The following is a 24,565-nucleotide window of genomic DNA, read 5'->3' as shown; positions in this document are numbered from 1 at the left end:
TCGAGCAAGGAAGGGGCACAAGCACACCTAGGGAGCAATGGATTTGTAGATTATGGATGATGGTAGTAGTGGAGACAGAGGACCACTTTCTATGCACGTGCCTAGCTTATAATGAGATTCGAGGACACTACCAATGCCTCTACTTGGAGGGGATGGGTTTCGGACCACTCTCCCAATTGATCCCTTCCACAATCAGGTATGTGTTGCCCTCTTTCTGATGGAGACGTGGCAACTCGGGGAGATTTTGTTACACAAATTAGACAGTAGGAGGAGACAGCACCACGAGTTACCGATCAAGCACATAGACATGTCATTGATTTTTATGCCTTTGCATCAGCTCCAAGGCACATCGGAGTAGAGGATGAGGAGATAGTTGAAATGCGGGCACCTTGGATCACTAGGGGCAAAGACGACATAGGGCAGAGGATTAGGCGGCCACAGAGGAGGACTAGAGCATGCACGATAGAGGTTCGCTGCTTTACTCAGAGGAGACCGACTGACCCAAGGTGTCACCCTTGATGCTGGCCATCGAATACAGAGATCACGGAGACCACGACCCCCACCATGACAGGAGACGACTCGACAGCTACACATATGTGACATGTTTGCATCCTATCGGAGAGATACCGCAACTCTTGGATATGTCCTTGGAGCTTTCACATTGCCTATTGGAATCTCCTGAGAGCTTTGAGAGTGTGCTTCTAAGGTTTTGAGATTATTAGCTTAGCTTAGCACTCAGCAAGGGCCTTAGCGAGCCCTTTGCTTGACGTATGAGCTATTGTGTTGATTGTACTGTCACATAAGCTCGTGAGGCCTCCCGTAGATGTTAATATATGTAATTGTACAAGCATAGGCACATGCGTAGATAGACAAGAGAGCACGTGCACGCAGGCACGCACGCACGCACGCGCACACACAAATCCAAGTGTGTAAGACCAGTTAATTTGAGAAAGCTTACCCGTCCCCTTCATTTAAATTGCGCGATCGTGAGCGTTTGGGATGCTCGGTAGGAGAAGGTTTTTGGCCTCCAACATCGACTTCCGGCTTTCAGGATGTGGCGGGCTGTGCTTTTCACCGTCCTTGCTTCAGCTGGGAACAGCATCGGCAAAGTCCTGCAGAAGCAAGGCACCAAAGGTCTTCCGCAGCTCTCGCTCAACTTCAAGGTGCCATTTTGCCTTTCATTTCACAGATTTGTGCTACGATTAGTCGACGTTGGATTCGTTATTTTCTTCCCTTCTGTCCTCAAGTAAGCCCAAATTTCGTTGCGGCACTTCCCCCACATTTGTGTTTTTGTCGTCGTTTAGCTTTTAGCGTCAATTGTCGTGTGGTGCCCCTACTCCAGATCTAGTGAGCCCAAAGGGGTTGTGTTAAAAAAAATCTACTAGAAACGAAACAAGATCAACGTTCGCTCTTTGGCCTGCATGATGCTGGTGTCACCGTATCTGTGCCAAGCATTGGCTGCTAAAGTGATGCACAATCATAAGCTATCTAAGCGGTTTTAAATATTGCCTTGGTTTTAATGAAGTCTTATTGTATGCTCAAGATATTCGCTGCTTTTGCTAACATTATCTCCCTGCCGCAGGTGATGCAAACGTATGTATCAAGCCCTACTTGGACGATGGGATTTGGTCTAGATATTTTTGGAGCGTTGGCAATGCTGAAGGCCGTATCTGAAGCACCCGTATGATATTCAATTTAACCCCTTCCCTTGTTTCAGCATCCTCAAAGAGCAAGCATTTTGGATCAGTTCAATGATTGTATAATGTATCCAAGCATACGCTACGAGGAATTGATTATTGGTGTCTAGGGTTCTTTCCTATGGTGCTGTCCAATAGTTGCTTGGGCTCATAGCGGGCCTATCATACACAAATTGTAATCCTAAATGCCACGTAGAAGCATGCCCACTGCATGTAGTGGATGCATGTGACACATGAAAACATTCTAATGACACTGCAAGTATATGTTTGTCCATCTATTTACGAGTCTAGAGACTTCTCTTGTATTGGTTCTTGAACTGGAACTGTGCCCGAGGTTTCTTGAGGGAATCATAAGGGGTTAACGCTCTATCAGCAGGTGCTTCCAGTAACTCGTGTTTTCTGGCATGGATGGAAAGCTGGCTTCTGAAAGGTCTCGTGACAAGTGCTGTCTCTATTTTTAATTTTCAAAGATAGTTAAATCGATATTCATTTGAAAAATGACCAAAATTTTTGGTCATTTTTTAAAGACAAGCTTCATTAGTTTCTTCATCCACTTAGATTTAAGGAGTTGCTCTAGATAGCAATCTACAGGAGCTTTGCAGTGCAGGAGAGGGCTCTTGCCTTAAATTTCCTTGTGTGACAGTAATGACGTGACATGCTGTTCTGTTTCTACTGTGAATGCAACTGACTATTAATGCATTTTGTAGCTTCAACAGAGGCAAGCTTCCTCAACAAAGAATCTTAGCTTATAGTCTGGGTCAATGCTCTGCTGCTAGTGGTGGAACATGCCCCTTGGCGCAGTGTCCCAACTCTTCTACAAGTTGCTTCTTCAGATATGTTTTCACCACGTTTGCATCTTTCTAAAGATTTGCTAGAAGCTCTCTTCCCCCCATATCTCTTGTTGTGCGTGGCATTTAGTCAGCAAATTCTTACTTTTTGTTTTCTGAAGTTTAGAGCTGGCGGTACAAGCTAATTGCAGCTATCTATGCTCTGCTATTTCATGGAAAGCCTGTGCACTCCTAGGAGTTCCAGGGGTACAATCATCTGATGTGTTCTTCTATTCATGATTTATTCCTTTCAGTTTTAGCTTCACATGTCTGGTATTTTGATATTGGTGCTGGCAAGCACATCACTTCACAGCATGACTTGTTTGTCCCTCTTAGGGATGCTTCTCAAGGAGGAACTATTACACGTGCAAAGAAATCCTCTTACCCAGAGAATGGATTTGGTAAGATTGTGTTCATTGCAGCAAATGGTGGGACAATCACACTCTGATATTTTATATGTGCCTGGATTAGAGAACTTGTTGTCAGTTTCAGCCATTGTAAGGGCAGGCATGGTCATGAAATCTGTTGATGACAGATGGACGGATCATGACGTGAGTGATGGTGCCCATCATTGCTTCAGGTACATTAGGCCATGACCTTTATAGGCTTAACAGAGATGAGATATTGCAACATAGTGCATGTTCAGTTACTATAACACATGCTATGACAGATGTGGAACTATGGCACGCCAGCTTTAGTCATTCGACCTTTAATAGTTTGCTGTATCTGAAAAGGCAAGGTATGGTGTCGATGTTCCCTTAGCTTCAGGCCCCTATTAGATATATATGTGAGGGGTGCATTTTGGGTGAAGTGCAATGAGCATCATTTCCAAAAGATGGATCAGTAAGAGCTGTCAGCAAATTACAGCTAGTACATAATGATGTATGTGGTTCCATGCGGACACCATCTATTGGGAATGCTCTAGTTGTGACTTTGATTGACAATTACTCCAGATTCGCATGGGTATGTCCAATGAAAGAAAAATCTGATGTTTTTATGCAATTTTGATATTTTCTCGATGGCTGAAAATGTGTCAGGTGGTACTCTTCATACGGGGGGAGTATATGTCAAAGGACTTTTATGCATGTATGGTAGACAAATACATTATTCATTAAGGTACTGTGTCTTACATCTCAGCAAAATGGTGCGGGTGAGAGAAAAAACACTCTCATAGGGATGACAAGATGCATGGTGAAAGGTCAAAGTCGTTCTGGTTGGAGGCCATTATGTGTGCACAGTGCAGCTTATGTGCTTAATGCCCAACAAGGGCTTTGCAGAAAATTACTCCTTATGAAACTTGGCTTGATAAGAAGCCTACCATGGCTCATTTTAGAGTTTTTGGGTGCCTTGCATATGCACTTGTGCCTCAGCAACAAAGCTGTACTTCTTTTTCATGTAATACGTGCAACAATCACGCTTAGCATCCGACATGCTCACACTATCTGCATCCAACAGTCCTTGCATCACTCTCAATCTAGTCAGGCATGCTACATGGGGCTTGTACTCTTGACTAACCTAGATCTTGACTCTTGGGATTTGCATCTCCTAAATTCTCCCGATCATACAAGATTGTGGAACTGGGTTAGAAGTCTTCCGAAAGTCAAAAAAGTATTGTAGACTTTCTGCAATCTCAATCTTGCCTCCTCGATGAAGGCCCGTAAAGTGAAGATGTGATTTAGAGTAGAGTGCTGTCTTTGGAACCCAGCCTGTCCCAAAGTGCATTGTCCCTAAGTCTCTGTGAAAGTTATGATCTCTCTCTAGTACATGTGTAGATCTTGGCCAGTGTGGGGCCAATCATGAGTGCATGGTAGTTTCTAGTATCCATGGAGTATTAGTGGTTCAAGATGCTGCCTCCAGATCATTCCCATGCTCGACTTGACCCACATCACGCCCCCTAGCCAAGAAGATGCCCCAGAACCCATGGTTCTCACGCCGTCTTACGTGCCGTAAGAGGCAGGGTTTCCTCTCACATGGGCTTGACGAGGTGATGCATTGTTTTTGGGGAGAGGACCTCACCATTGCTTCGGGGCTTCTATAAGAAGGGAAGCCACCCATCCCCATCACGGGCTCAGCGATCTGGTAGACACACACCATGTTGCTCTATGATGGTCTAGGCCAGGCACCATTTGATATGTCCTTGCCTAGTCCTACCACATCCACCTTGTTTACCACATGGAATGTTCTGGTTGCACTACAACAAAAGAGCTGAGGACCATGAGGGACTACTTCACACATGGGCAGGAGGTCTTGGCTTTGATTCTAGCACATATGTTCAATCATGTCGTATGCCACGGTTTGCCTCCTGCATGACCATAGTACCGAGACAAAGCAGGGGACCAGGGTGTTTGCTTGGGCGAGGCCTACATCATCTCCAAGGGAGGTCGATAGCTCACGAGACAAGTGGCTCTCATAGACCACATTGAGGGCATGATCAAAGTGTATTTGGATGTGGATGGTGGTAGGGGGATCGGGCATGTGTCCGGTGCACTAGCCGAGATGATGAATGCCGAATAAGAATAGTTGAGTGGGATTGGCGTCGATCGGGGGGTCTCTAAAGTGGTGTACACGTGACACAAAGGCTAGGGGTCCCAATCAAGTACCTCTAGTATTTTGAGGGGGTCAGATTCAAATTCTATAGGTACACCTGTCTACTCCGCGTGTCTGTGTTGAAGTCTCCTAGGAGGTTCTCCTCTTGCCTAGAGAACTCAATGATGTGACTCTAAAACAAGCTATCTACATTTAGAATAACACGAGCCTTCTTCAATATATTTCTGGTATTGAGGGGTTTTAAAGTAGTGAAGAGCTGCCTGGAGTTCATCCATCAAGGAATCCATCTCTCATAGCAGGTCATGACGTCTACGAGGAATAATCTTCGATGTAGCCTCGTCCTCCATCTCGATAAAACAGTAATTAAGTGAAGGTGTCTAGTTACTTTGATGTCCTTCCATGGCTGGGAAACAAGTTGCACAAGAGAGGGACTAGAAGAAAAGCAGCTGCATCCAAACTCGTGCTCCTCACGCGAGCAAGAGAGAATCAGGTGCTGCGTGGAATCAAGGAAGAAGATGGGTAGAGGACAGCAAGAAAGATGGCGGAATCTGGTAGGCTGATCTCAGACGAAAAGAGGGTGGGAAATTTGCCTTCATGTGCTGAAGTGCTGAAGTGAGAGAGAGAGAGGAATCCCGGGTATAAAAATAGCCAAGAAGGGCCATCAAAAGCTAGGTGAATGCTTGATTTAGAGCAAGTGATTTCCTTGCTAGAGAAAAACAAAAAAGCAACCTGCTTTTTGACAAAAAAAGTCTTGCTTTTCATGGATCTTGTCCCGCTTTTATCCAGCCAGCCAAAATCAGCCAAAACTCGCTAAATTCTGCCGCACTCCTTCCAAAGCTAAGCGCCTGCCCCAATCTCATCGCCCTTGTTCCTGAGGCCCGAATCTACTAGACAAGCTGCCCTCTGGGCTTATGAACGCCCTCTCTCCCCTTCAATTTCTCAACTGCACCCTAACTAGTTCTCTAGGGTAGGAATCTCATCCTCGAGAACCTAGAGCGAATTCTTTCCCTAACCAGCCCACTCTCACGCTTCCCCACAGAGCCAGTCGTATCAATAGACTAGCATGATAAATTCTAGGGCAGAAGCAAGCCATCCTCATATCTCTTGCTGAAATCGTCAAGTCTTCTCATTGCCTACCCTTCTTAGGGTATCTCGATTTCCAAGCGCATAGAAACCGAGCGAAAGCACACAGCCTATGGACATCTATTTCTTCCACAACTCTCCCAATCGTGAGAGAGCCAATGATTCAGCCCATTCACGACAGATTTGCAAGAGCAATCTCAAAAAGCGTATGTGGAAGACATCGTTTTTGCATACCTCGCGTGTCACGATCTGTGACGTATTCCTTTCTCTATTTCTAGACTTATGGATTGTTTGATGAATGGACACTTGTGGAAGGGTATGCCCTTTCGACGGGACACTTCCTATGAGGCACAACCCTTCACAAGAGACACTCTCCTAATGTACCCTCTCATCAAGGGTCACACCCTTCACAAGGGGTACACACCTCTTCATGCACATACACTTTGGAGTACACACCTTTTCATGTGTGACTCTTCACTCTCTATATAAGAGAGGCCCAATTGTATGGATGACACACTACAGCTACACTACAGACACTCAAGCAATACAATTATTCCTTGTTCTCTGCTATCTCAGTCTCCTTTCTGTTCCTTAGCACATTTCTAAATATAGTAAATCTAGGATTTCTTACACTGGTATCAGAGCAAATTTCGCTCCTGCCTGTAGGAAATGCCCCCCACCTTCTAGCGCCTATCTGATACATCTTTTTCCGCTAGGACATCCGTGCACATTGTGCATGGAAGAGATGGAGAGGATGAGCGTAAAAATTTTTAGCGCCAACCCTGCCTAAAGTCATCAATGGCCTCTCCATCTCCCACACATCACGAGTTGATGTGAATGGACACGACAAAAATCGTGTCTTTTCATGTGCTTGGGCTGTCCCAAAACCAAGGGACGCACCTTTTCCACCATCGGACACACCTTTTGATGAAGAGTCTTGACTCCTCACCCAAGGGACACACCCCATCGTGGCAAAAATGTCACACCTATTCATGTGGGGACACCCCTTTTAAAAACAGGGACACACCCCTTCATGACAAGGTGCACCTATTCCAAGGGTCACACCCCTTCGAATAGGCACACCTTTTGGCACCAAGCACTTATAAAAAGGGTACCTAGAGGGGTTAAAAAGAAAAACTCAGCCCCAAACCTTGGGTCTACCCTAGATACCCAAGGGTTAAAGAAACCCACCCTTTAATTTTTTGGGCAATCACCCACCCTAGGCAGCCACAAACGAAAAAGGGACGCACCATTTGACGCCCGTACGGATTTGTCACGCACTTATAAAAAGGGTACCTTTTGGCACCAAGCACTTATAAAAAGGGTACCTAGAGGGGTTAAAAAGAAAAACCCAGCGCCAAACCTTGGATCTACCCTAGATACCCAAGGGTTAAATAAACGCACCCTTTAATTTTTTGGGCAACCACCCACCCTAGGCAGCCACAAACGAAAAAGGGACACACCATTTGACGCCTGTACGGATTTGTCACGCAGGCTCGCCTCCCTTGATCGTACGGAATCTGGTCACGCAGGAACTGCCCTCTTTCCTCGCCATAAGCAGCCCATCCGCCCTTGCCGGTTTGCTGCCCTGCCCCCTCGCCATATGCAGCCCCTGCCCCTCGCCGGTTTGCTGCCCTATCCTCGCCAGTCTTTCGGCCCTCGTTCCCTGCTTGCAGCGCCAGATCAGCGATAGCCTCGCCAGCCTGCAGCACTAGATTCAGCATCAGCCTGCCATTTCGGTCGCAAATCAGCCTTGGACGCCTGCAGCCTGGTTTCGCCAGTGACAGCCTGCAGCCTGGTTTCGCCAGTGACAGCCTGCAGCCTGGTTTCGCCATCAACCTGTTTTGCCATTGACAGCCTGCCCCCCCCCCTTGTTTCGCCACCTTTTCCTGCCAGTTCAGCAGCGGTTCAGCCCTCCTATCGCGATGCAGACAGCCTGTTAAATGTGCCCTGTTCCTGTTTTCCAATCCGGACCAGCCAGGCCCCGATCTGCTCCTCGCAACCCACTGCAACATGGACCTCCGGATAGAAATCTGCAGGCCTTTTCTATGCAACAAATTGGCAGATTAAATCAATTCCAGGTGGATTCTTTCCATTCTACTTCTAAGGATTCTCTTGTCATTATCAAATTTCAGCAACTGAAAGACGCTCCCTTAAAGCATGGAAACCCCTGGTAATTCACCCGGCAGGACACCTGAGGCATTATCTACCACACAATATCGTGTTCAGATTGCACAACCAGCCCATTTCGGAGCTTTGGCATCTTGGGTCTTCTGTGTCACGTGCCCTCCTAGTGATTTGGACCACATCCTATATCTTCTGCGTGAGGCACCTCAGTTACATTACTTCCTCAGCAAAGTCCAGGTTGTGTTCCACGAGACACGAAGATACCCAGAACCCGATATTCCTCAAGAGTTTGCTGTCCATCTTTGGAGAGAATTTTACCCCTCACCTTCGGCATCTCCAGGGTACTCTCCACCTCCTTCAGCTCCCAGATATCCTCCTATACAGGTTGTAACTTCCCCAAGACGGTGTTTACACTTTGAAGGCACTCCTTCTCTTGGATATCCTCCATTTCCGATAGCATCTCCATTTCCGATAGCATCTCCTTATCCTCCATTTCCGATAGCATCTCCTTATCCTCCAAGACAGTATTTACACTTTGAAGGCACTCCTTCTCTTGGATGTCCTCCATTTCCGATAGCATCTCCTTTCAACCTACTCCTGTACTCTCACGAGCAGTAACACCCCTTTCGGCATCACCAGTGTTACCTCAGACAGGACCTCCTTTACCAGATTTCCACGGGTGGTTCCATCCTGCCTCACCTGCCCCCTCCAACATGAGCAACCTCAGGGAGCAGCCTGAATCCTCTTCCAGGAATGGTACAAACTAGAGCGCAGGTTCGTGCTTTTCTCACGGGGACCTCAGATATGTCGCAACGCTCGCGTGCAGCCTCTCCAGAGATCAAAGACTCAAGTCCAAAAAAGACCCCTGAAGTCAACGTACAAGGCGAAACACTACTACAACTTCAAATTTTCGAGCTTCAGGACAACATCTCCGACTTGGTCCAGAAAGTTCAACAACTTAAAGATTCTCGCAGTACCACCCATACAGAGGATGACGTGACGCAACCAGATGACTATGCGGATTCATTCCCACCTGAGGTAGAAAACACTGAACTACGTGCCCTCTATCGTTTACTTCAAGCTTCCAAAACTAAAAGACTTGACATCAAACTTTCGGAAGCCTACACTGGTCAACGCAATCGCCGAATAGTTGACCAATGGCTTGTAAAAATGCGCATGTATTTTGATACTGTTGACCTCACTGAAGGCAAAAAGATCGCCTTGGCAGCCTCCCTCCTCAAGGATACAGCTTTTCTATGGTGGCAAAGACGCTTAAAGGACGACAAAAGTGTGTCAACATGGGAACGTTTTGAACACGTGCTCCGTAAGCAGTTCATACTTGCCAATGCGGACTTCCAAGCACGATCAAAACTCCGACAGTTGGAGCAAATAGGCTCCCTGTCTTCCTACATCTCTCAGCTCACCACATTGGTGCTGGAGATTGATGGTTTAACTGAGGATGATCGCCTTCATGCTTTCATCTCAGGCCTAAATCCCTCGTTACGCATTGATGTCGTTAAAGCTAACATCACCACCACGGCTGGCGCTATTGCTTACGCAGAGCGCATTACAGATTTCCAAAACACAGGGAAGCAGAGTGCTAATCGCACACAGAACTCTACTATGGCCAAAGGTGCTCGTCCTCAAGATAACACCAGGTTTCGAAAAAACTCCGGTAATCAAGGTCAGCGACAGTCTCAAGATTCCCAGAAGTCTCAGAAATCGTATGCTGGATTCCAACAGAAGCACTCCTTCAAGGATCGTGCCTCTTATTCTTCACAAAGTCATCACCGACATCCCCAACATAAAGGTGCGGCCACTGACAAGAAGAACAACTCTAGCATAAAAGGACTTTGTACCATCTGTACATGCGACCATAGATGGTTTGATTGTCCCAAGCAACCAAAGCAAAATTCCAATATGGAACCTAGCACTTCCCAAAAAGAAGATGCTACCCTAGCACAAGACAAGAAAGGCAAAGCTGTTCGAATGGCAAATACCATCCACCTGAGCCTTGCCAGCAACCCCGAACCGTCCCTGGCCACTCAAGTACTTTGTGTTCAAGGATCGATTCGTGGAACAACGGTCACTATCCTCATCGACAGTGGCTGCTCTCATAACTTCCTAGCTAGTTCTATGGTCGACAAACTTCGGTTGACTACAAGTCCTAGTCTCATGGACTATTAGATTGAACTCGCAAATGGAACTACCTTCTTGTGCAACACCAGAATCAAAAACTTGTCTTTTCGCATCCAACATTATACGGACAAGTTGAACTTCGACATCATGCCTCTTTCTGGGTACGATGTCATACTTGGACAACAGTGGCTCTACGACTATGATCCATCAATCAGTTTTCGCAGCCATACTATCCAGTTTGTCCACCAGGGAAAACTTATTGAGCTAATTGGTTCTAGGGACTCTCCTTCAACCCCAGTTGCCTCTGCCCTACAAGTAAAGAAGTGGGTTCGTAAACGTCAAGTAAAGACTTCACTTCTGTTGGTTATGGCAGTAGAGGAGACACCAACAAAGGATCCTCCTGAATACCTCAACCAACCTTTTTTCTAGCCCTACTTGGATATTTTTCCACAGGAATTGCCAAAGCAGTTACCATCTCGACGACCAGTGGATCACCCAATCGAACTTATTCCTGGCAGTAATCCACGGTTGAAACCTCCTTATCGGGTTTCTTACACTCAAAATGAAGAAATCCAAAGACAGGTGACCGAACTACTCGACAAAGGTCACATTCGGCCCAGTCGCAGCCCTTTCGGATCTCCTGTACTACTTGTGGAAAAAAAGAATAAGTCAATGCGCCTCTGCATCGACTACCGAGCCCTCAACAAGCTCACTATCAAAAACAAGTATCCATTGCCTCACATCGATGACCTCTTCGATCAACTTCTACATGCAACACAATTCTCGAAGATTGATCTTCGTTCAGGTTATCATCAAATTCGCATACGAGAAGGCGATGAGTACAAGACAGCTTTTCGAACAAAGTATGGACACTATGAATGTTTGGTCTTGCCTTTTGGGTTAAACAATGCCCCGGCCACATTCATGACACTTATGAACGACGTCTTCAGGCCTTTCCTTGATAAGTTCGTCATCATTTATGTCGATGATATCCTCGTTTTCAGCAGATCCCTACATGAGCACAAACAACATCTTCACCAAGTTTTTGAAGTTCTCTGCGCAAATTCTCTCTACATCAACATGGAGAAGAGTGAGTTCTTCAAGACCCAACTCGAATATTTGGGACATGTTATTTCCGCTCAAGGCATCTTTGTGGATCCCAAGAAGGTCGAGGTAATCCGAAACTGGCCTACTCCTAAGAATGTTCATGATGTCCGCTCTTTTCTCGGATTGGCAAACTTCTACCATACAAAGGTCTATCAGTTTTCCGAAATCGCAGCTCCTATGTTTGAATTATTGAAAAGCACATCAGTTTTTCAGTGGCTTCCCGAAACAGAGTATAGTTTCCAACAACTCAAGCAAGCACTCACTACCACACCAGTTATGGCTATTGCTGACCCAAACCTTCCATTTGAGGTCATGACCGACGTTCCGATGTCGCTACAGGAGTAGTCTTGATGCAAGAAGACAAAGTTATTGCTTTTGATAGCCATAAACATTCTGATATTCAAACCCGATACCCGGTTTATGATTAGGAGTTTCTTGCCATTGTACATGCTTATCGCTCTTGGAAACATTATCTCATGGGAGCCGACTCAGTGGTCAAGACAGACCATCACTCTCTAAAGTATATCTTTACTCAGCCGGTCATGAACGCTCGACAAGCACACTAGGTTGAGTTTCTGGCCAACTTTCACATGACCATTGAGTACATTCCAGGACTACGCAATGTAGTTGCAATTGCTCTCAGCAGGTTAACTCTAGCATTAGCTATGGTAATCTCTACATTATCTATGGATGTTCCGAATTCATTCAAAGGGAAGTATTTCAATGATAAAGACTTCGGCACAACAATACAAGTTCTTTCAAAAGATCAACCTTCGACTTCCGAACAGAAGATTTTCTCATCTTATTCTTATACGGACGACCTTCTATATTATCAAGATCGCGTCTGTGTACCACATGACAAGGAGGTTCGACGTCTTTTGTTAAAAGAGCATCATGTAGTTGCTTATGCTGCCCATCCAGGCATCAACAAGACTTAGAGGTTACTCAGTGCAACATACTACTGGCCTCAGATGAGAAGCGACGTCATCAAAATGGTTACATCTTGCTTATCTTGTCAACAAATGAAAGCAAGCCGACGACTTTCAACAGGACTTCTTCAACCTCTTCCAGTTCCAACTGAAAGGTGGGAAAGTATTTCCATGGATTTCATTACAACACTACCACGATCCTCCCGAGGTAACACTCAGATTATGATAATTGTTGGTCGATTGTCCAAAATGGCACACTTTGTTGCTTGCAAAAGCAGTGCACAGGCTCCAGACATAGCCAAACTCTTCATACAACACATTTTCCGACACCATGGATTGCCCAAGAATATCATATCCGACAGAGATCCTAAGTTTACCAGTCACTTTTGGATCTCACTGTTCGAATCTTTGGGTACAACTCTACTGTTCAGTTCAGCCTACCACCCAGAATCAGACGGCCAGACTGAAAGAGTCAACCAAGTTATGGAAGAAATGCTTTGACATTATATTCAGTCACGCCTAGCAGCTTGGGAAGAGTATCTACCACTCCTTGAGTTTGCTTATAATAACTCTTTTCATAGTGCCATTAGCATGACTCCATTTCAAGCAGCTTATGGACACACTCTGATTGTACCAACGAATTTTGGACTTCAACATCGAGTGGCCCTAGCTGATCAACTGGTTCAAGAAATGCAAGAGATTCTACTCCAAGTCAGGGATCATATGCGAAAAGCGCAAGAGCGGTATCAACGCTCTGCCAACAAACATAGACGTCACCTAGAATTTGACACTGGTGACATGGTGCTATTATTTGTAGCCCCACATCGCTATAATACAGTTAAGTCTGTGTTTCCTAAGTTGCGACCAAGATACTATGGACCTTTCCGGATCATCAAGAAAAATTCACCTTTAAGTTATAAATTGGAATTACAACCATCATGGGGTAAAATCCATCCGACATTTCATATTTCTTGGCTAAAGACGTATATTCCAGGCGATGAAGCAATTCCTCCTGCAGGTGATTATGTTCCAGAAATCGAAGACGATTATGTTCTCCTGATTCCTGAGCGTATTCTGGACCATCGACAGCGAGAGACTCGACATTGACTTATCACAGAATTCCTTGTTCTTTGGCGAGATCTAGACGACTCCGACGCTACTTGGCAATCTGATGAAGACTTACAGCAGTACCTTGATATTTACAGCAGTATTTTCAGAATTTACAGTGATATTTTCTACATCAGTTCATTATCTCCACCAGGGTCTTATTTTGAGTGGGAGGGGATGTCACGATCTGTGACGTATTCCTTTCTCTATTTCTAGACTTATGGATTGTTTGATGAATGGACACTTGTGGAAGGGTATGCCCTTTCGACGGGACACTTCCTATGAGGCACAACCCTTCACAAGAGACACTCTATTGAAGAGACACTCCTATTGTAATGTACCCTCTCATCAAGGGTCACACCCTTCACAAGGGGTACACACCTCTTCATGCACATACACTTTGGAGTACACACCTTTTCATGCGTGACTCTTCACTCTCTATATAAGAGAGGCCCAATTGTATGAATGACACACTACAACTACACTACAGACACTCAAGCAATACAATTATTCCTTGTTCTCTGCTATTTCAGTCTCCTTTCTGTTCCTTAGCATATTTTATAGGCATTTTTGGCACTAGAGAGTACAACCAGGAGTTTCAAAAAAAATTTACTTTTTTTGAAACGTTTTGAAATGTTTCAGGTTTCTACGTTTCGAAACGTTTCTTGTGACTATGGCGCCTTTGGCTGTGGGAGGGTAGACCCTTGAGGGAGGTCCAGTGGGATCCGGGAGAGTGGTTCTGGCCCTCCAGGGGCGGCCTAGCTGAGCAGGTGGATGAGGTGCCCTTCTTTTCCTACACCACACGGATTGGCAGGAGGCTTCTGATGGACTCGTCGAGGTGGACCCCTTCGAGGGAGAGACATTGGGTGACTTAGAGAGTGCCCCGAGATGTGCGCTCCAGATTTTGGATGCGGTTGTGGTTCAGCTTGCGGCCAAGGAAGATCTCTTACTCTTCTTCTGGCTGGCCACCCGCGGAGGCTTGTCCATTGGACCGTGGTTGGAGCAGATGCGAGTGGATAGGTAGTGCCATTGTTGCTCCGATGGTGTCTTGGAGACTATGCCGCATTGCTTGTGGAGTTGTCGTAGCATAGCGAGGATCTGGATGGGAGCCCTCAGGATCATGACACGTATGCAGAGTCTTCATAGAGACTACACCTGGGGAACGGTGGCTTGGTTGACAGAGAGAGGACTTGGTTTCAGATTGATGAGATCTCCCCAGCCTACCGGATACAGGGTCAGAGCATCCAGAGGATTGCACTCCACGAGGCAATCCCCCCTGACAATGTAGCTCCTCCTCCTCCTAAGGAGGACAGTGTTTGGGAGGTAGTAGCCAGCATCACGGCTTGGAACATTTGAGTGGTTGCTGCAGTATTGTGATGGGTGAGCACCTGGTTCCACGCGCGACTACTCTAGTTGCCATATGGCAGGATATCATCTACACACTACGGTCTACCTGGGAGCGCGGGACTCCAGGCTCCAGGGCGACTATCGAGAGACGTGCTCGTTTCTGCAAGGCTTGGACTGTAGGTGTTTTCTACATCATAACTCCACGAGGGATTCGCTGGTTATATAGTCCCCCCACTTGGCTGTTAGCCCCAGTTCTAGAGATCCCCTAGGCAGTGAGCTAGGGTTTCTCAGGAACAGAGGCCGGTTTTTCTTCAGCCTTTTTCGGTTTTTTTCCATACTCAGCACCTTCGGGGCTGCTGTCTTGTATGAAATCTTTCAAGCATCAATAGAAGGTTCCTTTCTTTGAAAAATAAAAATAAAAATATATCAAACAACTATTTTCCTGTTGATAGAGAGTCACCATTGTCATCATCAGATGAGAAATGAAAACCAGGCTTGAATAGTGTGGATATTGGCTTGCAATCCTCAAACTGAAAACGTTGCAAAAGCTGTCCAATGTACTTGGATTGTGACATCAAAATACCCTCCTCACTGCTAGCAAATTGAATGACCAGACAATAATGCAAAGGACCAAGATCTGACATAGCAAATGACTTCTGCATGGCAATCTTAAATGCTGCAAAATGCTCAGCATGGGTCCGAGTAACAAGCATGTCATCCACATAAAGTATAAAATTAGCAAATGTGTCCCACTCGTGTGGATGTAAAGTGTAGCCAAGACTTAGTAAATGAGCATGTATCCTTGCATACCAAGCCCGGGGTCCCTGTTATAATCCATTAAAGACTTTCTTCAACCGCATACCTTTCCTTCAGAACCTTCAACCTCAAAGCTAGGAGGTTGGGTAACATAGACTTCCTCTTGGAAGTGCCCATGAAGAAATGCTGTCTTAATGCCAAGGCTGATGGGGCAGCAAGGGCAATAACAATCAATCCTTTGTGCATAACCCTTTGCAACAAGACGGCGGGCTTTGTAATGGTCCACTAAACCATCAGCTTTTCGTTTGACGTTGTTTACCCACATACTAATTCAGCTTGCACGGCCTGCAACCAACAATAATTTTCAAAGGCATCCTTATGGCATAGTGGCTCTTCATTGCATGCTGTAGCAACCAATGTAGAAGCAACCAAATTAGCATGTTCTTTTCTGGCAGCTCCTCTATGGCCTTATCCGCTGATGGGGACCAGCGATGTTGGTATGGACGCCTTTCCAGTTGGTTCACCCGACTGGGCCTCGACATGGACCGGTTGCCTCCTTTTCAGTATAGCCTCGACGCTCCACCATCCCCTTTCTCCCCCACTGACGAGGAGGTCAACCAGATCATCCGAGAGGACCTGCTCCAGCTTCACACCTGGAGGACTTGGTTTCTTCATCCCGAGCTTCCTATGAAGCTCGATTGCTATCGCCGACACTGCCTCCAGATCTCACAGGAGGGTTTCATCACGCCCCCGGGCTATACACAGATTCATCTACCGCATGCGCTCCGGATTTCACTTGGCCAGTTTAGGGTTTCGTCACACCGATTACGGATCGAGAGTGGACGCGCAGAGGGTATCCCATGAGAGGGCCGCATCTGCCCACTTTGCGACCTGTAGGAGATCGAGTCGGAGGAGCACTTTGCTTTCAGATGCCCTATCTATTGTGCCATCCGAGGCCGGTACCACTGCCTATTCCGCGATGGATTCGGCCCCCTCACACGCATGCTGCAGTTCTCGGACCAACGGTGCCTAGCCGCTTTCTTACATGAGATGACCCGCCACTGAGATGCATCTCTCCGGGCACGACATTATGCGCAGCCCACACAGCGTGAGGACACTCAGCGACCCATCACTGATTTCTTCCAGTCACAGGGTATCTCTCCTCAGTCTAGCTGACGACGCGGACGTGAGCGAGAGCCAGAGCCACGACAGCTACGCCAGCGGACAGACTCACACATCCGGGTCCATGACATCCCTTCTATGCTCTCAGCATGCCCTACCGGGGTCACCGTCGCTCTCGTTCTTCAACATAGGGCCTCTCGCTGCCCCCGACGACCGAGCTCGATTAGAGGCCAATTATCCATCGCAGGGTTTTTTCGACCTCCTCTCGTTCTTCAACATAGGGCCTCTCGCTGCCCCCGACGACCGAGCTCGATTAGGCAGCGTGACGTCAGAGGCCAATCATCCATCGCAGGGTTTTTTCGACCTCCCATTTGACGGGCCCTCTATGATTGGCCTCTGACGATCACCACAGGCATATATATATATTTGTATCTCCCCCCTTCTGCTCCATTTTTTTGTGCCATTTTTTGTATCATCTGGAGATAGATACACATTTTTTGCACCAGGACTAGACACACCGTCCTTCATAACTTTTTTGAAGAAAACGGTTGGCCGGACCGTTTTGAGACCGCCACCGTTATGCTCATTGTACTAGTTATCTTTAGTCTCATAGACCTTCACGGTCTCCCGAAGACTTTAATACAATTTCTTTCTTTCTTTCTTTCTTTCTAGTACGGGCTGGTAGAGGAGCATCTTGTTTGCTGTCTTTGAGAGTGTCAAACAGCCAACGGGGAAGTATTTTGGGCTCCTGAATTTCAGCTCTCTCTTGGTCAATTGCCTTGTGCATAACATCCTGATCAGTCTGAGGCATATCAGGCTGTAAATTTTGCTGATTTTTTTCAGACTGCTCAACTGGCTGTAAATGACCATTAGGAGGAGGAGGAACCTCAGATGTAGCATCATCATGTGGGTCTGACTGAGATAAAGACATCAAGCTGTCAAAAATACCTGATGCATCAACTGTGGGCTGTTTTTGACAGTCCAGCAAAGGCATGGATGATGACTCATAAAAAACAACATCTCTACTAGCAAAAACTTTACCCGTACGGGGCTGGTAGAGCTTGTAGCCCTTGCTTTCTGAGCTGTACCCAATAAAAATGCATTTGACAGCCTTGCCATCTAACTTTGTTCGTGTCTGTGAGGGCACGTGTGCATATGCCAAGTTGCAGGCAGTGCATCGGTGATTATCTGACCCCAATACTTAGAGGATAGTCAAGTCTTGCATGCCTTGAGGATTGCCATTGCACAGATGCGGGTCTCATCCCATCAGTTGAGGATTGAGACAAGGAGAGCCATTGGTGAACCAAGAGAGCAACGGATCTGTAGACTACGCACCTTGGAGGAGGTGGAGATAGAGGAGCACTTCTTGTGTACTTGCCCCATATACTATGAGATCTGAAGACGATACCATTGCTTATTTCAGGAGGGACACGGGTTCGGACCTCTCTCTCGGCTGATTCATTTCCAGGACCAAGTCTGTGTTGGTCTCTATTTGATAGAGATGCGACGACATAGAGAGACCTTGCTGCATCGCATCAGAGAGCAGGAAGAGGCATTGGCACCTAGATGAAGCCTAGTGACATGTTACAGAATTTACGCTTTTAAGTATGCCCTTGGACATAGCGGAGTTGAGGAGGAGATAGATGACATGAGGATTGAGTTAACCAACGGGATGAGACGGCGATGTGGACAGACACAGCCAGAGGTGCAGAGACGGACTAGGGCACGCATCATGGAGGTCCAGCCCATCACAGCCATATTCCGAGGGGTCACTATCAACTTGGCCTGCGATTACAGAGACCCCCCCCCCCCCCCCCCCCTCCGTGCCGAGAGAGACGACTCGGTAGACACAGATATAAGATATTGTTGCAGTTCATAGGAGAGCCACCCTGGCACCGGGTTATGTGTTTGATTTTTGTTTGAGTACTACTTTGTTTTTAGCTTAGTACTTAGTACCTGCAAAGGGCCTTAGCAAGCCCTTTGCTCTAACCTACAGTGGCTTGTATGGTTTACTCTTGGTGATTGTACTTTGTCTCATAGGTCCATGAGGCCTCCTGAAGACGTTAATACATCTTCTTTCTTTCTCTCTCTCTACACACACACACAGACTTATTTTTTGGTGAAGTCTTCACACACACACATTTATATCTATATATTCTTTCTGGTTCATTTGAAGACAGGTTCATTTTTTCTTATTGTTGCTCAATATGTTGGTTGCGTGAGATATATGTTTCTGGTAAGTTTACTCACATGGGCTTGTCTCTAAAGGTTACGGTTGATGTTGTTTGCTTATTTCTGGGCAGGTTTCCGTTGTACAACCAGTCTCAGGGTGTGGTCTGGCAATATTGGCAGTCTTCTCTCACTTCTATTTGCATGAAACAATGAATTCTCTTGATTGGCTGGGTGTATCTTTAGCTGGCGTGGGAACAATCGGTAAGCATGTGATAGATAGCATTACATACAATCAGGCTTTTTGTGTCTTGAGGAGGATTTTAGGAGGCTTCAAGACTCATAACAGGGCTCAAGCTTTAAGTATATCCAAATCACAACAGAACGGTCTCTACGAATAAAAGTTGGAAACTACTCAGTCTTGCATTTTCTTGAATTTTAGTAGAGTATACTGCTTACTATGTTGAACGTAATAGGACTTATGTTGGTGAAAAAATCGTCTATGTTGTACTAGTAGTTTTTATTAAATAAGTTTGGTTGGTCCAGAATTCTGACAAATATCTCTTTGTTATCCCACATCCTCTATGTCTCAAGCACAGAACTTATTCCTTCCCTCACACTAATACTACTTCGTGTAAGGTTCCCATGAGAGGGCGAGCTCTTTTGAGATCTGGGAGTGTTTTATCCTTTCCCCCATCTCGTCCTTTGAGCCCTCATAGATTTGCTGGGCTTATAGCTACCTTGTGATTCTTTGAAACAGGAGCACGTCTTGTCACTGCAGTCTGGTAAATACTTAAGCCTAGGCCACTAGCTAGGACAGGTCGGAAAGCTATTGAAAAGAAAGCTGAATCAGAAAGAGCATTCAAAGTAGGACTGAAATACCTGGATAGTTGAGTGTGTTAGGATGAGGCATGTGAGGGGTTGCACGTGGACAATGTTAAGATGCATGCATTTATGGGAATTCATCTTGATTCATCTCAAGGCACCGATGCCAGTGGTGCTTTTTGTGACCAGCCACATGAGATCTCATTTGTGGTTGGCAAGCTCTGCGTTCTTTCTTAGGATTATGTGGACCATGTCGACTTAATGGTCAGACTGGGCCTTGGTCGATGAGGTCAATGTTCTCTTGGGTTATCTGTGACGTTGCCAGACCTTATTAATTTTGGATTGTATGGCACATGCCCTAGTTGTTTGGTCAAAAGGTAAATACATCGTTATCAAAGTGGGAATTTTCAGTAACATAGTACCTTGTTTGGTAAGTCATGTTCAAGTCAATTTAAACCTTTATGTTTGAGAAAAAGAATTTTTGTGTTTGGGAAAACACAAAGGTCATGTTAAAAAAGAACCTTAAAAGTCAACGAAATGAAGATAAACTCACCTAGAAGAGAAGGGGTTTTCTTAGGATAGCATGAGTGTTTCCTGATTCTCTTCCTAATCAGACATGCTCACCTAGAAGAGAAGCGGTTTTCCTAGGACAGCATGATGAATGATTGTTGAACGTTTTACCTGATTCTTTTGTTGGAGCAATATCTGAACGTTACGTCTAACTCAAGTCCTAGCCTTTGGTACCATGTGAGAACACGCAATGGATAAGGAATGGCCCACGAGATCATACCTGAGAACTCTAGATCCTACTCGGGACATGCACACAATACATGTAAATTTAAACCATGCTCAAATCTGGAATAGACAGGACAACCAATACTTGAATAATAATGTCCAAGAGAGGACGAAAATGTATTACAAAATGGTACACTCACAAACCACACTACTTGGACAGCAAGATGTGGCCCCCTAGTGCTGGATCTGAGGTCAGACTGTTGCCCTAATCTGCTGCTGTCTCCTTCTACTGATTGCCTCTGATGAGGACTTCATTGGCTATGGAAGGAGCCCAAAACTCTTTACCAGCCAGCACCTTTTCTGATAAGAGATGGTCTGCTCAATAGATGAGTTCTCCACACAGGCTAAGGGCTGCTACTGCTGCTGTTGCTGCTGGTGCCTCTGATACAACCTCCTTCTACCTTAGTCTCCACCTTCTCTAATGCTCTGATGCATTTCTGGAGGCTGAAACAGATGCTGGATCTACTGCCCTGCTGCTGCTACCGTGTGCTGCCTCCTCTAGTGTCTGCTTTACACTTCTGGAGGGCTGGAACACAGCCTGCAGATGGCTCTTTCTGATTGCATATGCCCCCCACAATGGGGGCTTTATATAGAGGCTGGAATGCCCTTAAAACTGCCGACTGGGGGCCTTTTTTGCCAACCAGTCTGCAGGTCTGCCGATCTGGCAGTCTGCTATACAGCCCGACCAGCGTATTCTGCTGGCCAACTAGGCTGGTCTGTTTGCTGACCAGACCAGGACTAAGAGGCTTATAGGGTTTATAAAAGCCCTCCTTACCTGTGCCTATTTGCTGGGTCTTTGCCCAGCTCCACAGCCCAAGCACTGGACTTCTTCTGTAGTCAATAAGCCAGACTTCAAGCCCTATGTGCAGCCTGCAATTAGGGCCCATGTGTGGTCCAATGAATGGTCAACACTGTGGCTTTCTATACAATTATAGATCCTCCCTAAAGGGTGGGTCAAAAGTAACCCCACGAAGCATGTCTGCATGGTGTCCATGTGACAGCCTGGGTGCTTCCCATCTCCCTCCATGCTCCCCTATTATGCTACAGGTGTCACTCCTCATCCTCTCCTCATTTGGGGGCTTACAAACAGAGTTGACCCTAATTCTCTGATATCTCTTTCTTCCTAGAAGCCTGAAAATCTCAAGATTGATTTCATTCCATGTAGTTCACTTCTTGACCAACCACTTTATTGAGTGAGTAAGGCCTAGCAAAAAGAGATTCAAAGGCAAGTTCAGGAATCATTTGGAATGGGCTGATAAGACCTAGTGGTTCACTCTTCTACTCACTAATATTAGTTTCAGCTAAGAATGATGGCTCTTCGAGAATGCGTGTTGACTATAGAGCCTTAAACGAGATTACTATCAAGAAGGTTTTCCATATCTTGTATCAATGATGTACTAGACTGTCTTAATGGAACATCTAAGTTTAGACGGATAGATCTTAAAAAGAGGATACGATTGCTTCAGAAGACATTCATAAAACTATATTTTGTATTCCATATGGTTTGTATGCGGAAATGTAAAGGATTTCTTAAAATAGCAGATAGTTGAAGAAAATCATATGGGGCATATGTTTTGTCGGCCTTCAGTTTTCAGATGTAACACATAAAGGGAAAGATAATGTGATGGCTGATGCACTCTCTAGATGATGTCGCGTGAAAACCATTTCTGCCACCACAAAATGATTTGGAAAGATGAAAGGAAGTTATAAAGATGATTCAGACTATAGGAAGATTTTAACAACATTGAATGATAGTGAAGGGCATAAGGTGCCATGCATACCTTTGGATGCAACACTGCATGTGTGTTATACAAAATAAATACTTGAAGAGTGTCATAACCCTCCATATGTAGGTCAGTTAGTAAATGTACCATGTACGACAGTTAGTCCAGTTAGGGCACTAGCCCTAGGGTCCTCCACTCAGTTTTGCAGCAATTCATTACAGCATCTCGTTTTTGTCTTCTCTCCTTCATTTTGAGCTTCCATTGCTTGCCATAGCCTACAGTGGTATCAGAGCAGGTCGGGGATCCATTCCCACAGCCATTTGGCAGCTTGTTGTATCAGATACATGCTTTACATTGCACTGTCTCAATCCAATATCACCTGACATGCGACCTATGTAAACCTGGAGTTAAAGGCTTACGATTGTGGGACCTGCTAGCTTAGATTAGGACATAATACTACTGGGATACCAGAAGATCTAATGGCATGTGGTCACAGTCTTGACATTTTGTGTATACTCAGAGGATGTAGCTTAAGGTCCTTGTAGCCTTGAGATATAAACCCATTAGATTTCTTAATGCCGACGCTGAACTTATTTGTGCCTTTCATTGGTTCTTTGCATGTTTCTGTATGAGTTTGATATGCAATGTAGTGACAGATGCTTGTCTTCTCTTTTCTATTGATTATCATGTGACATCAATGTTGCCAAATTGTGTATGTTTTTGTGCTTTTCAGGTGTTGGGATGGCTGGAGAGGAACAGAGGACTTCAAATATACATTTGTTGCGTCTAATTTGGTTTTTCCTTTGGGCAGTTCTTCTCTTTGTAGGTATCAAATACATAGCCAATCTTTAGAAAACAATTACTAGAAAAAGCTAGGTTGGTTTAGATTGTTCTAAATGTATTGCTTGTCAAGAGAACCTATAATTCTATGAAGAGTTTCCTTGCATTTTTTGTTAAGCCATTGAAAGGGGAAACGTACATTTCTTTCAAGACGAGGAGCACGAATAGGGTAGGGTCCCTTTCTATTTGTTCCAATGATCGAGGGACCATCATGAAAGGAACTTCACTTGACTAACTCTATCATATGAGGTAGACCATTAGGAAGGTTTTTAGGAAAAAATCAAACTCATACAGTAACAAGGAGCCTTCTCATTTTCCTTTTCAACTAAATGCAAAGAAGTTTAGCAATAAAGAAAACATCACAAAGGAATACCTTGGCATCAACATGTTTGACCAAGTGCTCTAGCTACATACAACTAATGAGAGAAATCTCATGAATCCCATGCTCACCATAAAAATGGATCAACTGTCTATCCTTGTCAAAAGTCTTGAAGTTATTTAAATAAGTCCTTTGTAGGGTATGGCCTAATCCATAGAGCCATACCCTTCCCAAGACTACATCCGTCTTGACAAGATGCATAATTTGGAAACTAAGAGTATCATTATTCAAATTTACAGTATTAACCATCGTGTTCCAAATGCCAATGAGACTACATATTTATGTGCACTGGGACTCTTTGGTAACTTGCATTTGAGTAATTCAAGAAATTATGAGTGACATTGTCATCCATTATTACTCGAACTCTCTTTCCGTTAAGAATATCATGCATCCTAACCAAACCATGGGGGCCAATGTGGACTTTCACATGGCTGGGGTAATGAAGCAAGCATGCTCTTCATCCTCATCCACTTCCTTACATTGAGAATGTTACGAAATTTGCAAGATGTGTACACTATGAGCTTGCTTCATTGGTTGTTTACCCTTATAAAAAGGGTTTTTATTTCCCTATGGTTGATTAGGGCAATTTGCGGCTATGTTTGAATGTTTAAGACAGCCGATCCTTCATTGCATTTCTAAAGTGGTTAGGAGTTAATAGATGCTTCTCAACAGCAATGCCCTTTTGTAGTTTTCAAGAACGAGGAGGTTTAAAATTTAACCTTCGTTTGAAAGTAGGTTTTTTATCGTGATCAGCTTGAAGGCATGACTTTCAATTGGGGCTTTAGGCTTTGCTACGGAATCATCATAGATATGGGGAAACCTAATAGCCTTGTTCAAACTTTTTGGGGCATTTCTACGGACGTCTTACCTTTAACACCATGCATAAACTCCTTAGTTCTATGAAACTTACTGTATCTTAAGAATGGCCTCACTATACATTGCAACATATTGATTCAATGGGAACTTTTGCATACTTATATAAATCCCATGCTTGCCATGGAAATTCTTTTTCATTCTCTGGAAGGAATTCCTTAAATGTTTTTGT

General features: G+C 45.1%; 1 protein-coding gene across 2 annotated transcripts in view; it reads left to right on the top strand.

Annotated features, from left to right (window-relative positions):
• Positions 1 to 941: 941 nt before the first annotated feature.
• Positions 942 to 24,565, top strand: part of LOC147905200 (magnesium transporter, putative (DUF803)) — a 39,070-nt gene continuing 15,446 nt past the window's right edge. For both annotated transcript variants that reach the window (XM_087397148.1, XM_087397157.1), the window contains exons 1-4: positions 942 to 1,163; positions 1,583 to 1,681; positions 19,092 to 19,221; positions 23,035 to 23,123. In XM_087397148.1, the coding sequence (XP_087253274.1) occupies positions 1,053 to 1,163; positions 1,583 to 1,681; positions 19,092 to 19,221; positions 23,035 to 23,123 (429 nt within the window). In that variant the 5' untranslated portion in view covers positions 942 to 1,052. The remainder of the gene's footprint in view (positions 1,164 to 1,582; positions 1,682 to 19,091; positions 19,222 to 23,034; positions 23,124 to 24,565) is intronic.

The sequence above is a fragment of the Dipteris shenzhenensis genome, chromosome 2 (assembly GCF_047967505.1).
Source record: "Dipteris shenzhenensis isolate YYH24624 ecotype China chromosome 2, Dip_SZ_1.0, whole genome shotgun sequence".
NCBI lineage: Eukaryota > Viridiplantae > Streptophyta > Polypodiopsida > Gleicheniales > Dipteridaceae > Dipteris > Dipteris shenzhenensis.
The sequence above is the reverse complement of the archived record's forward strand: the minus strand, read 5'-3'. Positions and strand labels throughout refer to the sequence as shown.